The sequence below is a fragment of the Procambarus clarkii genome, chromosome 89 (genome assembly GCF_040958095.1).
Source record: "Procambarus clarkii isolate CNS0578487 chromosome 89, FALCON_Pclarkii_2.0, whole genome shotgun sequence".
Classification (NCBI taxonomy): domain Eukaryota; kingdom Metazoa; phylum Arthropoda; class Malacostraca; order Decapoda; family Cambaridae; genus Procambarus; species Procambarus clarkii.
Window position 1 is genome coordinate 7,929,007 of NC_091238.1, and position 16,863 is coordinate 7,945,869.

The window sequence follows — 16,863 nt, forward strand, 5'->3', positions numbered from 1 at the left end:
TGTGTGTGTGTGTGTGTGTGTGTGTGTGTGTTTTGAAGGGGGTTAAGACTTGCTCCACACTTAGTCATTATTAAGATATCAAAATGTCTTGTGGTGTGTTGAGGAGAGGTTATGGAGAGTGGGGGAGACCAACCCCAGTAGGTCAGATACAGAACCCCATCAAGTTTTTGTCCCGAGTAAAACTAATGGTTGGAATTAACTAGGCCAAATTTCCCAATCAAATTTCCCCCCACAAACACACCATTAATTTGGATAATAATGAATAGGCCGGAATGCAGGCTTTGCTGAACAAGTCGGAATTTCCTTCATAAATCTAGTTGTGAATCTGGACGCTGAATGTAAATCTGGGTATAGGCCGTGAATCTGGTCGTTTAATGTAAATCTGGGTATGGGCCGTGAATCTGGTCGTTTAATGTAAATCTGGGTATGGGCCGTGAATCTGGTCGTTTAATGTAAATCTGGGTATGGGCCGTGAATCTGGTCGTTTAATGTAAATCTGGGTATGGGCCGTGAATCTGGTCGTTTAATGTAAATCTGGGTATGGGCCGTGAATCTGGTCGTTTAATGTAAATCTGGGTATGGGCCGTGAATCTGGTCGTTTAATGTAAATCTGGGTATGGGCCGTGAATCTGGTCGTTTAATGTAAATCTGGGTATGGGCCGTGAATCTGGTCGTTTAATGTAAATCTGGGTATGGGCCGTGAATCTGGTCGTTTAATGTAAATCTGGGTATGGGCCGTGAATCTGGTCGCTTAATGTAAATCTGGGTATGGGCCGTGAATCTGGTCGTTTAATGTAAATCTGGGTATGGGCCGTGAATCTGGTCGCTTAATGTAAATCTGGGTATGGGCCGTGAATCTGGTCGTTTAATGTAAATCTGGGTATGGGCCGTGAATCTGGTCGCTTAATGTAAATCTGGGTATGGGCCGTGAATCTGGTCGTTTAATGTAAATCTGGGTATGGGCCGTGAATCTGGTCGCTTAATGTAAATCTGGGTATGGGCCGTGAATCTGGTCGTTTAATGTAAATCTGGGTATGGGCCGTGAATCTGGTCCCTTAATGTAAATCTGGATATGGGCCGTGAATCTGGTCGTTTAATGTAAATCTGGGTATGGGCCGTGAATCTGGTCGCTTAATGTAAATCTGGGTATGGGCCGTGAATCTGGTCGTTTAATGTAAATCTGGGTATGGGCCGTGAATCTGGTCGCTTAATGTAAATCTGGGTATGGGCCGTGAATCTGGTCGTTTAATGTAAATCTGGGTATGGGCCGTGAATCTGGTCCCTTAATGTAAATCTGGGTATGGGCCGTGAATCTGGTCATCTCGGCTCTCGTTACCGTCCGATACGATAGTCTAATATATACGTCTCCATAAGGAATTATTGACTGCCCATTAAAGCTATCGTCGCCTCACACCGCTTGTGTAATGTGTGGTGAATGAAGACGTCATGAGTGTAGAGTGTGGGCCCCGACGCTCACACTTCCTTATGGTGAGTCCTTCTCACTTGACTCCAAACACCAGTACCATCTGTGAGGAAATATAACCTGGCTGTGGTGCGTTGTGTTCAGTGTAACCGAGCAACTTACACCTGATGCTTCTATTCACCTAGCAGGAAATCGTTACCCGGGAGCTAGGCACTTGTAGGTTGCGTTCGGGACAGGTCATTGGTTGACCTAGATGTTAGGGGGGGGGGGGAAGGCTTAATAAGACTAGTAGCTTACTAGTCTTACTAGGCACCCCGGCACCATCTAGGTGGTGCCGGGGTGCCAGCTCCCTGCCTGCCCTGGGAGGGAGGGAGTAGTTGGCTGTAACTGGCCCTCGTGATGTGGCACTCCACCACCAACATAATGTGTAAGTGAAGGTTGTGACAAGTGACAAAGTCAACACTGGCCCCGGCCACTGTGACACCAAACGTTCCGCCGCCGCCGCCACCCACCAAACTGTCCCAATTAAGCGTGAGTCGCGTCACTCCTGTGACCAGGTTACGATCTCAACGACAGGTTTGGTGCCGAGCGATGCCTCCCCTTCCCCCTGCCCGCGGTGGGTAGGGTGTGCCTTGAACTCCCCCGAGGTGGGCAGTGTGCCCCAGAGGCAGGAGGAGGAGGAGGAGGGTGCTGATCTAATTTTGGGGATGTGTTGGTGGGTGTGGTGCCAACACCTGGGCAGGAGGGAGGCGGAGGGCTAGACTCAGTGTGGGTATGGCAGTGGGCAGGAGAGGCCAGCCTAATTAGCCACAGAGGCTTAATTGTAACACGCATCACCCTAATATTGTACCCCCCCCCCCCTGTCTCTCTCTCTCTCCCTATATATATATATATATATATATATATATATATATATATATATATATATATATATATATATATATATATACACATATATATACATATATAATGAGAGAGAGAGAGAGAGAGAGAGAGAGAGAGAGAGAGAGAGAGAGAGAGAGAGAGAGAGAGAGAGAGAGAGAGAGAGAGAAGGGGAGAGAGAAAGAGAGAGAGAGAAGGGGAGAGAGAAAGAGAGAGAGAGAAGGGGAGAGAGAGAGAGAGAGAGAGAGAGAGAGAGAGAGAGAGAGAGAGAGAGAGAGAGAGAGAGAGAGAGAGAGAGAGAGAGAGAGAGAGAGAGAGAGAGGGAGAGAGAGAGAGCGGTGAGAGAGAGAGAGAGAGAGAGAGAGAGAGAGAGAGAGAGAGAGAGAGAGAGAGAGAGAGAGAGAGAAGGGGAGAGAGAAAGAGAGAGAGAGAAGGGGAGAGAGAAAGAGAGAGAGAGAAGGGGAGAGAGAAAGAGAGAGAGAGAAGGGGAGAGAGAGAGAGAGAGAGAGAGAGAGAGAGAGAGAGAGAGAGAGAGAGAGAGAGAGAGAGAGAGAGAGAGAGAGAGAGAGAGAGAGAGAGAGAGAGAGAGGTCAGGTGGATGGATATGGCAGGAATCATTATTATTTCCTAGTTATTTTCGTGGGAAGGAAGTTTAGAAATTTAACTTCCCAAGTGAAGAACAATCTAACAAAATTAGACAAGTTTGGTGACAGCGGCGTCGACCTAACTTTTCCCTAATATTCACAGCGGCGTCGACCCAACTTTTCCCTAATATTCACAGCGGCGTCGACCTAACTTTTCCCTAATATTCACAGCGGCGTCGACCCAACTTTTCCCTAATATTCACAGCGGCGTCGACCTAACTTTTCCCTAATATTCACAGCGGCGTCGACCTAACTTTTCCCTAATATTCACAGCGGCGTCGACCTAACTTTTCCCTAATATTCACAGCGGCGTCGACCCAACTTTTCCCTAATATTCACAGCGGCGTCGACCTAACTTTTCCCTAATATTCACAGCGGCGTCGACCCAACTTTTCCCTAATATTCACAGCGGCGTCGACCCAACTTTTCCCTAATATTCACAGCGGCGTCGACCTAACTTTTCCCTAATATTCACAGCGGCGTCGACCTAACTTTTCCCTAATATTCACAGCGGCGTCGACCTAACTTTTCCCTAATATTCACAGCGGCGTCGACCTAACTTTTCCCTAATATTCACAGCGGCGTCGACCTAACTTTTCCCTAATATTCACAGCGGCGTCGACCTAACTTTTCCCTAATATTCACAGCGGCGTCGACCTAACTTTTCCCTAATATTCACAGCGGCGTCGACCCAACTTTTCCCTAATATTCACAGCGGCGTCGACCTAACTTTTCCCTAATATTCACAGCGGCGTCGACCCAACTTTTCCCTAATATTCACAGCGGCGTCGACCTAACTTTTCCCTAATATTCACAGCGGCGTCGACCTAACTTTTCCCTAATATTCACAGCGGCGTCGACCTAACTTTTCCCTAATATTCACAGCGGCGTCGACCTAACTTTTCCCTAATATTCACAGCGGCGTCGACCCAACTTTTCCCTAATATTCACAGCGGCGTCGACCCAACTTTTCCCTAATATTCACAGCGGCGTCGACCTAACTTTTCCCTAATATTCACAGCGGCGTCGACCTAACTTTTCCCTAATATTCACAGCGGCGTCGACCCAACTTTTCCCTAATATTCACAGCGGCGTCGACCCAACTTTTCCCTAATATTCACAGCGGCGTCGACCTAACTTTTCCCTAATATTCACAGCGGCGTCGACCTAACTTTTCCCTAATATTCACAGCGGCGTCGACCTAACTTTTCCCTAATATTCACAGCGGCGTCGACCTAACTTTTCCCTAATATTCACAGCGGCGTCGACCCAACTTTTCCCTAATATTCACAGCGGCGTCGACCTAACTTTTCCCTAATATTCACAGCGGCGTCGACCCAACTTTTCCCTAATATTCACAGCGGCGTCGACCCAACTTTTCCCTAATATTCACAGCGGCGTCGACCTAACTTTTCCCTAATATTCACAGCGGCGTCGACCTAACTTTTCCCTAATATTCACAGCGGCGTCGACCTAACTTTTCCCTAATATTCACAGCGGCGTCGACCCAACTTTTCCCTAATATTCACAGCGGCGTCGACCCAACTTTTCCCTAATATTCACAGCGGCGTCGACCCAACTTTTCCCTAATATTCACAGCGGCGTCGACCTAACTTTTCCCTAATATTCACAGCGGCGTCGACCCAACTTTTCCCTAATATTCACAGCGGCGTCGACCTAACTTTTCCCTAATATTCACAGCGGCGTCGACCTAACTTTTCCCTAATATTCACAGCGGCGTCGACCTAACTTTTCCCTAATATTCACAGCGGCGTCGACCCAACTTTTCCCTAATATTCACAGCGGCGTCGACCTAACTTTTCCCTAATATTCACAGCGGCGTCGACCTAACTTTTCCCTAATATTCACAGCGGCGTCGACCCAACTTTTCCCTAATATTCACAGCGGCGTCGACCCAACTTTTCCCTAATATTCACAGCGGCGTCGACCCAACTTTTCCCTAATATTCACAGCGGCGTCGACCCAACTTTTCCCTAATATTCACAGCGGCGTCGACCCAACTTTTCCCTAATATTCACAGCGGCGTCGACCCAACTTTTCCCTAATATTCACAGCGGCGTCGACCTAACTTTTCCCTAATATTCACAGCGGCGTCGACCTAACTTTTCCCTAATATTCACAGCGGCGTCGACCTAACTTTTCCCTAATATTCACAGCGGCGTCGACCCAACTTTTCCCTAATATTCACAGCGGCGTCGACCCAACTTTTCCCTAATATTCACAGCGGCGTCGACTCAACTTTTCCCTAATATTCACAGCGGCGTCGACCTAACTTTTCCCTAATATTCACAGCGGCGTCGACCCAACTTTTCCCTAATATTCACAGCGGCGTCGACCCAACTTTTCCCTAATATTCACAGCGGCGTCGACCTAACTTTTCCCTAATATTCACAGCGGCGTCGACCTAACTTTTCCCTAATATTCACAGCGGCGTCGACCCAACTTTTCCCTAATATTCACAGCGGCGTCGACCTAACTTTTCCCTAATATTCACAGCGGCGTCGACCTAACTTTTCCCTAATATTCACAGCGGCGTCGACCCAACTTTTCCCTAATATTCACAGCGGCGTCGACCTAACTTTTCCCTAATATTCACAGCGGCGTCGACCCAACTTTTCCCTAATATTCACAGCGGCGTCGACCCAACTTTTCCCTAATATTCAATAAACTAACCTTTGTGGGGACTTGACCTGTGAGATTTATACTTGTTTAGTTTATATTAATTTATATAGTAATTTATAATTTACGTTAATTTATGTTTTTTCGATAGTAAACTGTTTGATGTTTAAAGTGGACTGTATGATTTAAAATTCTCACAAATCGCTTTCCTTACACATTCTGGGGGGTTATAGGTTATTTATATAGTCATCAATATAAATTTTAAATCAATAACAATTTAAACAATATCAATTTAAACTGTTAAACCGACGGTTGAGAGGCGGGACCAAAGAGCCAGAGCTCAATCCCCGCAAGCTCAACTAGGTGAGTACGCACCTAGGGGCCGGTGGCTGAGTGGACAGCACGCTGGGCGCGTGATCCTGTGGTCCCGGGTTCGATTCCCGGCGCCTGCGAGAAACAATGAGCAGAGTTTCTTTCACCCTATGCCCCTGTTACCTAGCAGTAAATAGGTACCTGGGAGTTAGTCAGCTGTCACGGGCGCGGCGGTGAGAGCCACGCCTGCATGTAGTGTCCATGTTTACAGACGCCTCACATAACCTACATTGCTCACTGTGTTGCACTTCTCACACAACCTCAACATGTCAAGAGACGCTTCACGGTTGTCAAGTGAAGCTTTAGTTGACCACCACAAGCATCCTTGACGCCCCATTATTTACCCATTCAGTTTTCTCTTGATATGTTTGTGGCTACTAGATTTGGCCATTATTTTCACTGTAAAAATATTATGGGAGTATAGTTTTAAATTCATTATAATTCATATGATTTGAAACTAATGTGTACGTTGTGTCAAACATTCCGATTGTCCTTTAAAAAATCCCTTATTGATGATATATTATGTACCAAAATCAAACTAAAATACGCATAGTATTTCTAAATACTAAAAGTTCCTAGAGTATGCTTCTAAAGTTTCACAGCCTGATGTTATACCCAACTTACTCGGAGTAGAGGGCATCTAACTCATGCCGAAATCCAAATTGTACCCGATACCCGCTCAGGCAAAGTCACATATACAAGTACACACTGGAGTTGGGCACGAGCTGGACGCCTCCCACTCCATGTAACTTCAGTAGAACATCCGGTTGTGAGACCTTTTGAAGTCTCTCTCCTGGCCCAGTGGGTAGTGTGTGTGTGTGTGTGTTGACATAATAGTGGTGGATTGTGACAGTTGCCACATGTACAGGTGAGGGTGTGTATGGGGGGAGTGGGCGTGGGACCCTCGCCCACGCTGCCCCACCCACCTCGCCCACGCCCCGCCTGCTGGGGTCGACCAGTGGGCTGAGCGGGTCGACCTCGCGCCTGGGCGGGGGCCTGGCTGCTGGGGCGGCCTACGGGGGCGGCCTGACTGCCGCCACCAGACTGGGCGGCTCCTACACGGCGCTGGCTTCCACGACCTCCTCGGGCTACGGGTCGGGCGCCGCCGGGGCAGCCGTGGCCTCCTCCAGACACGAGGACTCCGAGGACCTCTCTGACGTGTCCTCCGGCGCCACCTCCGAGGACTCCGCCAGACGCCGACGCCGACGCTCGGCTCAGTCTATGAAAGGTGATGGAGACTACCACTGTTGAGACTGCTTCAGTAGTCCCCCCACCCCTTCCCCCGTCATCCCTTGTCCCAGACCCCCTCTTAGTGTCCCTACTGTCCCACTACGCTGTGTCCCACCACCCTCGCATGTCCCACAACTTCATCCCTCATGAGCCAGACCGTATTAATTGTCCTACCACGTGTCCTAGACGTCTGTTTATCTTATTGTGTCCAATAATGTTATTATCCTAAATATATCCCAGTTTCTCTTTGGTGTCCAACATGTGTTTCAGGACATTGCTCTACACGTGTCCCATATGTGCTTGCTATTATTTCACGTGTCCCATGGTCCTTGTTATTGTTCCTCACGTGTCCCAAGCCCTGGCATGTGTCATGCACGTGTCCCGCAGGTATCCAGCAGGGATCCAGCAGGTTACAATTAGAATCAATTAGAATTAGAATCTCACATTCTAATTGTCATTGCTCTCGCTTAGTGCGGCGAGGTCCACTTCCCGCAGTCTTTCCTAGTAGCTCAAGCCCATCAGCTCACGAACCAGCCTTGTTGCATATCTTTGAACATTTTAGTGTGTGTAGCGGTGCAGGGTGAGGAACTACGAGGATAGTAAGTGTACTAGTACATGGCTAGACGTCATATTGAGTAAGAACATGGATAGTGAAGGTGGGGTGGGATATACACACACACCTTTCGGATTTGACTTTTAATAGCCGGACAACTCGAAGGTATCTTATGTCCCAAATATCATGTGGCCACTGAGGTACACGGCCTTACGGGGAAGTGAGTACATTGAGGTCTTGTGGCAAGTGTATCCATACAAGTGTCACTTACTTAATATTGTGTTTATATACGTTGAGCTAAAGTGGTATCATATACATTGTGATGGGACAAGGAGGTGTCCCACACAACTGTTGAGATGTTTGTACATCAGGTGGTAGTGGTCACCACGATCGAAGGTCTCGGGTTCGATTCCCTCTGTAGGACAGAGACGTGTGGGCCTCGTTTCTTGTCACATAATTGCTGTGTTAACCTAGCAGTAAATACATAGCCGGGTGGTAGGCAGTTGTTAAGGGTGGCATTCTGGGGAAAGGTGAATGGGTGACCCAAGGGTGGGGGGGGGCACGTTGATCAGCCTGACAGGCTTCCTGTCCCCGTCATTGGGGGACCATTCCCTACACACCGCCCGTCTCGCACACCGTCTTCACAAACCTGCTGTCCGAAAAATAACATAAATGTTAAAATCTAGCGTCTGGGAATGTTTCTTGAAATTCTGGACCTGGGCAGTTGCTGTGGATAAGTTTACGATAGTAAACATGTTGGGTGTGAGTGTACTCATAAACTTGGGTGGTTGTGTGAGAGCCGTGTTGATGAGTGTGGGTGTATGAGGTTATGGAGCCACACGCTATAGTGTGGCTGGTCTAGGCTGCACACAACACATCATCATCATCTCCTTCCCTCAGGAGAAGCTTCAGTATCTGGGAACGAAGACTTTGAATGGGTGCGAGGATCACCCATGTTGACTGGCCTGCTGGAGGGCCATGTCACCCGCCTGGCCACTCCTCCGGACCACCGCACCCACTCCTTGAGGGCCACTCTGGCCACACCGCCAGAGTCTGGAGAGGAAGGCGTCGGAGCGTCGACGCACCGACACCGTCAGTATACCCGGCCGCCTCCCGCGCCGCGCCCCAGGACCCTGGAGGCCGGAGACCTGCTGCCCCACAGACCCGTCAGGGACGGTCTCAGGGACGGTCTCAGGGACTCCAGGGACGGCCTCAGGGATCGTTTATATTCTCCGTGTCGAGAGCTGGTGGCTCACCGACGGTCACGAGACTCCTCCGTGGAGAGGAGTGGGCGAGACTCGTCGTGTGAGCGGGGGTCGGTGTCGAGCCTTCACCAGCACAGTCACCACCACCACCACCACCTCACTCCTCGCCTCCCTCACCAACACCCGTGTGACTCTCCCTCCTGCTGGTGTGACGACGACGAGCCCGGCTACGACTCCTGCGACGAGCGCCATCACCACCACCGACACAGCTACCACGAGGGCCTTCAGCACGCCCACCTGCACCACCTGCAGCCTCACCACCACCACCACCACACCTGCAGGCCGCACGAGAACTCTCCCGCGACCGACGGAACAGAGGCCACACGTCGGCCGACAGCGGGAGGTCGTCACCGTCTTGCTGTAGGCACTGTAACCCGCTCGGGTCGTTAAGTTCACTCTCAAGTCACGACTACTGCAGCAACACTCGCCTGGCGCTGCCCTGCACAGCCAAGGTGGGTGGACGCCTCGCCACCCCCCAGCGGAGCCGCCCACTCCCACGCCTCGACTCTGACTACATCACACTGTGGAGCTGCCACTCCCCGCCGGTATGTGTCGCCTACACTGATGCCCACACTCACACCCACTCTCCAACCTCACACTCCAACCTCACACTCCAACCTCACTCTCCAACCTCACTCTCCAACCTCACACTCACCCTCCAGCCGCGCACACACCCACCCACCCCACCAGAAGTAAGCGTTACTGCAAATAGTTTGAGGAATTTGTGGCACAACTGCAGATTATTAGCTTGAAAGGAAAGATAATTCAATGATTATACATTTTAGCGATGGGAGGAGACAACTATGAGAGTAATATGATGTAGACAAGAGGCTAGGGAGGCTGGTGTGGCCGGCTGGAAGGTGGTGGTGATGTGGTCTTAACATTGGGCATCATGTGGCATCATACACTTGGGCTGACCCATCTTCACAGTTCAGCTCACCTCTTAAAAGGAAACTTTCTTGGCAACACGTACAACAAAAATATCAACATGGGAAGCAACATTGAACTATATTTTACCTCACACCGAGATAAATGTTTCAGATTATTCAAACGCAGCAGTAGCGAATCATTGAGATAATAGCCTGCATATTCTCAGTGTAAATATTGGTGTTGTATGTTGCTGCTGTGAGGTTGAGGCCGAGCACTGTGGCACCCGCGATGTTGAGTGAGGCGCCGGGCACACAGGCGAGCTCTACTGGGGGGGGGGGGGGGGGGGGGACACTCACACACACCCCCAGTATATATATACGTGTTCTTAACCAGCTTTTGTTGTAGTCGTGTGTCTCGCCAAGGTGTAGATATACTGTTATGTATCAGTGTTTAGTGGCAGCTCGGATGAAACCAATCTTCAGTACGTATTGTTCCAGTTACCAGGTGTGTGTGTGTTACCAGGTGTGTGTGTGTTACCAGGTGTGTGTGTGTGCGAGTGTTTCCCGTTGTGTTACGCATGTTTAGTTATGTGTGTAAATCACGAAAAATAAACACGTGATTAAAAATGTGACAGTGTCCGACCACGGAGGAAAATTGAAACAGGGATTTCCTTAAGTACTTTCGTATATTAATACATCTTCAGAAGGAGTCTCCTTCTGAAGATGTATTAATATCCTTCTGAAGATGTATTAATATACGAAACTACTTAAGGAAATTCCTGTTTCAATTTTCCTCCGTGGTCTGACACTGTCACATGTTCAGAGTTATGTATATAGATTCCTAACCAACTATAGCTTTGCCTAACTAAACCTGAACTAACTCATTACTGTACCAACCACAGAGACCAGACATGTAATCATGTCTCTGTTGATTTGTAATATTACACGTGTGTCAGTTATCAATTTCAATAGGCAATTTGTTAGGCTACGAGGCGGCCTGCAGGTAGGCTACTGTGGTCTACGTTCTCGGCTCACAATCCAGGGACCTGGATTCAATCCCATCCTTTCCATTCTTTATGGACATCAAAGGGTTCAATCTTCGGCAGGACGCAAATGGGTTAACATGTTTCCGTTCACCTAATACCTCTGTTCACCTATAGTAGTAAATTGCCAGCCGGAAGTTAGGCCACTTGCTGTGGGTTGTATCCTGGCGGAAGATTAAGTTGATTAGTTGATTAAGGTCTCTAGGGGGAACTTGATAAGATTAAGTACAGGCTTCCTGTTCCCCAAAACGGGAATTCAATTATATTTTCACCCACTGCAAAAATATCCATTTAAGGTTACCTTGCTATGATTTCGAGGCTCAATGTCCCCGCGGCCCGGTCCCCGACCAGGCCCCCTGGTTGCTGCACTGATCAACGAGTCTACCAGTCAAATACTAGACATTGTGTAATATATATATATATATATATATATATATATATATATATATATATATATATATATATATATATAATATATATATATATATATATATATATATATATATATATATATATATATATATATAATATATATATATATATATATATATATATATATATATATATATATATATATATATATATATATATATATATATATATATATATATATGTCGTACCTAGTAGCCAGAACGCACTTTTCAGCCTACTATGCAAGGCCCGATTTGCCTAATAAGCTAAGTTTTCCTGATTTAATATATTTTCTCAAATTTTTTTCTTATGAAATGATAAAGCTACCCATTTCATTATGCATGAGGTCAATTTATTTTATTGGAGTTAAAATTAACGTAGATATATGACCGAACCTAACCAACCCTACCTAACCTAACCTAACTTATCTTTATAGGTTAGGTTAGGTTAGGTAGCCGAAAAAGTTAGGTTAGGTTGAGTTAGGTAGGTTAGGTAATCGAAAAACAATTAATTCATGAAAACTTGGCTTATTAGGCAAATCGGGCCTTGCATAGTAGGCTGAGAAGTGAGTTCTGGCTACTAGGTACGACATATATATATATATATATATATATATATATATATATATATATATATATATATATATATATATATATATATATATATATATATATATATATTACATGTGTCTCATGTGTGGCCGCGTTTGTGGTAGAAAATAATAATATAAAAAACTCATCACCCCATCATTTTCGTTTTATAATAATAATAATAATAATAATAATATATTATTATTATTATTATTATTTATGATGTCTATGCTCTTGTTTACTGTCAAATTTGGGTGCGCATCGCTGCAAGTCGAATGACCTGATTTGACAGAGGTCTATGCTTACACAAAGTTTAATGTTTGTATTAGCTTTGTGTAGTTTTCGTATACTGACATCATAGTTTTGATTAATTTAGTTAAAAGTGCATGAGTAGTCTGCGTGATCTGAAAAAAGGTGCATGTGTAACTATTGAATATATATTGGGTTAGATGTGTGTGTGTGTGTGTGTGTGTGTATTTATTATTTGTGTCTGCAGATTCGAGCTATTTAGCTCTTGGTCCCCACCTTCCTAGGCAGTCTATTTTTCTTATGTCTACTACATGCATTTTTCTCTAACACACGCACGCACACACACACATATCCCCAGGAAGTAGGCCGTAATAGCTGTCTTAACTATCAGGTACTTATTTACTGCTAGGTGAACAGCGAATCATCAGGGTGAAAGAAACTCTGCTCATTTGTTTCCGCCTCCGCCGGGAATCGAACCCGGGCTATTCGGACTACGATCCCCGAGCGTTGTCCAATCAGCCGTAAGGCCCAGTGTGTGTGTGTGTGTGTGTGTGTGTGTGTGTGTGTGTGTGTGTGTGTGTGTGTGTGTGTGTGTGTGTGTGTGTGTGTGTGTGTACTCACCTAGTTGTGCTTGCGGGGGTTGAGGTCTGGGTCTTTGGTCCTGGTTGATACCTGGCAACCCGTTCTCGCAAATTCGTAAAGTCAATATTGACTTATTAACTACGTGCATAGGTGATATACTAAACATAATAGATACCCTTAAAAAGATTCATAGAAAACACCGACCTTACCTAACCTTGTTAGTATCTTAAGATAAGCATCTTATTGCTTCGTAATTACAATTATTACTTAACCTATACCTATTATAGGTTAGGTAATAATTGTAATTACGAAGCAATAAGATGCTTATCTTAACATACTAAGTAGGTTAGGTAAGGTCGGTGTTTTCTATGAAGCTTTTCAAGGGAAACTATTATGTTAAGTATGTCACCTATGCACATATTTTATAAGTCAATATTGACTTATTAAATTTGCGAGAACGGGTTGCACCTGGTTGATGGGGTTCTGGGAGTTCTTCTACTCCCCAAGCCCGGCCCGAGGCCAGGCTCGACTTGTGAGAGTTTGGTCCACCAGGCTGTTGCTTGGAGCGGCCCGCAGGCCCACATACCCACCACAGCCCGGTTGGTCCGGCACTCCTTGGAGGAATAAATCTAGTTTCCTCTTGAAAATGTCCACGGTTGTTCCGGCAATATTTGCCGGAACCGTTGTTCCTGCCTCTCAACCGTCAATCAACTGATGTACAGATTCCTGAGCCTACTGGGCTGTGTGTGTGTGTGTGTGCGTGTGTGTGTGTGTGTGTGTGTGTGTGTGTGTGTGTGTGTGTGTGTGTGTGTGCGTGTGCGTGTGCGTGTGTGTGTGTGTGTGTGTGTGTGTGTGTGTGTGTGTGTGTGTGTGTGTGTGTGTGTGTGCGTGTGTGTGTGTGTGTGTGTGTGTGTGTGTGTGTGTGTGTGTGTGTGTGCGTGTGTGTGTGTGTGTGTGTGTGTGCGTGTGTGTGTGTGTGTGTGTGTGTGTGTGTGTGTGTGTGTGCGTGTGTGTGTGTGTGTGTGTGTGTGTGTGTGTGTGTGTGTGTGTGTGTGTGTGTCCAAACTGAGGGTATGCATTCTTCCTGTCTTCTCAGACTAATATAATCTCTGTTATTTGTATTTGGTGCTTAATGTTTTATTAGTTTTAATTCAATAATGTATTTAGTTGTTTGTTTTAATTAATTGCATAGAATAGTGGCATTATTTCCTTTAAATTACATTAGTCTAATAAAATCCACAGGAGCCGTGGTGGGGATTCGAACCTAATGTGCTGGGTGTTCCCAGATGCACGCTCTATACGACTACATCCCCCCCCACACACACTGGCTCTGTCGTCCAGTAACTCTACCTCTGACGCTCTTCTTTCAATACACAGAGAATCACATTGTCGTGAATGATATATGATCAGTCATATATAATATATACTAGTATATGATATATGGTCAAAATCAACAGGATTTTCTTTTTGATATATCAGATAATGTGAGTCTCTGTGTGTTAAAAGAGGAGCGTCAGAGGTTGAGTTACTAGACGACGGAGTGCATGGGGGGGGGGGGGTTGTGGGAAACCCTGGCTTGGCTTCAGTGGAAGCTTCAGGAATCCTCGAGAGTGCAGTAGTGCCCCAGGTTGCAATTCTTTTACCATGTCGTGGTGTAGTCAAGAGTGTGCATCTGGGAACACCCAACGCATAGATTCGAACCCCCATCACGGCTCCTGTGGATTTTCTCATTCATATATTGTATCACGATAATGTGATTTGTCTGTGTATTATATTAGTCTAGTTTATCCAATTCATTATTTTTTTTTATCGTACTTCGACTAGACTGGTGTTGTTGCTGTTGTGTGTGTTTCATATTGCTGTATATGCCATTTGTGTGGTTAATTCATTAAGTGTGGGTTGCAGGGCAGCTCTGTGGAGGAGCGAGTGAGCAGGTTGGAGGGTGACAAGGAGTCCTTGCAGCTTCAGGTGACGGTCCTCAGTGAGCAGGTGGAGGCGCAGACGGAGAAGATAGCAGACCTGGAGAGTCTCCTCCAACAAAAGAAGGACCAACTGCACAAGTCTGAGGAACAGTTACAGAAAGTATGTTGACTGGTAGTTGCTAGCTAGATGCCCTTCAGTATAAATTGACTTAATATACAAGACTTGAGTGTATTAGGTCAACATATATACACACAGCATATGTATCAGAGATTTGACTTTGACTGGATGTAGAGTGCTTGTCAACAAGCCATCTCTTTGTGACCGTCTTATTCTATCCTGTAGATCTATCTTCCACACCAATGTACATATCACATTTTCTAGATCATGTTGATATTTCCAGCAGTGGTGGAGTGGCTAGTGATAAGGGTGTGCCTCGAAAAAAAGGTACATTAATGCTATTTGTGGACGGGTCTATGGCAAGGTAATCATTTGTATGTGAATTATTTAATGATGATAGATGTTGATATCATGCCAAGCAGCAACTTGCAAATGAGTTCTAGGATGGACATCTAAGATACATCTTCAGCACTTCAATCACAATTTAGCCTTCTGAGGCCAATATTTTGCCATATAAACTGAGGCAGACTTTTCAATAATTATACAGTATTTTCAACCAGGTGTCTAGCTGACTAAAGTGCATTTGGTATGTTGTTTGCTCTGACATTCAGCCATGACATGAAAATTTGACATGCAGACCCTTTGAGGATTTAATATTACCATGGTGTCTAATATGTGGGCATCATTCTGTCATCAGTACTGTTATGAGATGACTTAGTGGTCATTGCAGTATTTTCTGGCCCTTCACCAGATGTCGTTTATTTTCATGATGGTGGTGTCATATTTCTTTGTTATGGCTGTGTGTTGAGCACCGCCTACTGCCCAACACGGCTTGCTTGCTTGTGCAGGTTGGCACTGTTAAGAGTGTTGATGTTGGGGTTTGGTTTATCTTACTTTTCCTCGTGTTATGTCTGGAATTTTTCCACATTTGTTCTTTGCTTTGTACTTGTCATTGGAGTGTCTAGTTTGTGTTAAGGTTCTTCCACTAATAATAATTTTGTTAGGTAATAGGGTTGGGAACTTCTTACGTGTACAATGACGTTCAGGCTTTTTGACATTTGGCCAAGGTGATAATTGTTTTTTCTGTGGTGATCCCCTTCGGCACCCTGGAGCTTATCGGACTGATATTCTCTATATTAGTCTGGGACCTTAATCAATGGAGTTCTACCTACCGGGGACCACGAGCCACAAGCCTGGCCCCCCTCAGAGAGGCGCAGGGAGCAATGGCTCATAGAAACCCCCCCCCCCCTTGTATTTGGGAGTATTCCATATCTGTCATCGACTGGGGTTAGGCACCCAGAAAGGTAGATGTCTAAGGTGGCAGCTCCTCCTTTGGGAGGTTTGGGGCTGGCAGGGCAGGCTTCTTCCCCTTCGCTACGTCAGGTCATCTTGGAGTGGGTACACTTGGGCAGTGGTTGAAACGACCTCGTGTCTCAGGTGGATTTCCTGCTTGTTTCCAGTACCGAAACGGGACTGTGCGGATCTTCGGTTCATTGTGGACTTGTCCCGTCTGAACCGCTGGATTCCTTGCCCCCCTCCTTTCGGATGACCATTCTGTCCCAGGTCCGGCTTCTCTTGGAGCTGGGGTGTTGGATGGTGTCTTTGGACCTCAGGGACGCGTATTGGCACGTCCCGATTCATCTGGGGCTCAGGGACCGGTTAGGTTTCGTTGTGGGGAGGCATGCTTACCACTTTTGTTGCCTTCCTTTTGGCTTGAATCTGGCACCTCATTTTACCTAGGTCATGATGACCTGTCTGCGTATGCTAGGGGTTTGGGTTCTGGTCTACCTCGACGACTGGCTGGTGTGGGATCCCAGCCAGTCTGCTTGTTTGCTCATCAGGAGTGTGGTTCTTTCCCAGCTTGCTAGGTTCGGGTTCCTGGGGAACAGGAGGAAGTCCTATCAGGTTTTGTCCCAGGTTTGGACTTGGCTGGGCCTTGTGTGGGACTCAGATTCAGATTCAGATTCAGATGTTTATTCAGGTAAGGTATATACATACAAGTGATGTTACATTAATGGATTGATATATAGATAGAGCTAGTACATACACTGCCTAAAGCCACTATTACGC

The 16,863-nt window shown here is 46.4% G+C and overlaps 1 protein-coding gene across 1 annotated transcript in view; it reads left to right on the top strand.

The window, feature by feature from the left end:
* Nucleotides 1–16,863, top strand: part of Liprin-beta (liprin-beta) — a 49,896-nt gene that overhangs the window by 18,796 nt on the left and 14,237 nt on the right. The window contains 4 exon segments of the mRNA XM_069317823.1: nucleotides 6,830–7,189; nucleotides 8,645–9,276; nucleotides 9,279–9,554; nucleotides 14,659–14,835. Coding sequence (XP_069173924.1) covers nucleotides 6,830–7,189; nucleotides 8,645–9,276; nucleotides 9,279–9,554; nucleotides 14,659–14,835 — 1,445 coding nt within the window.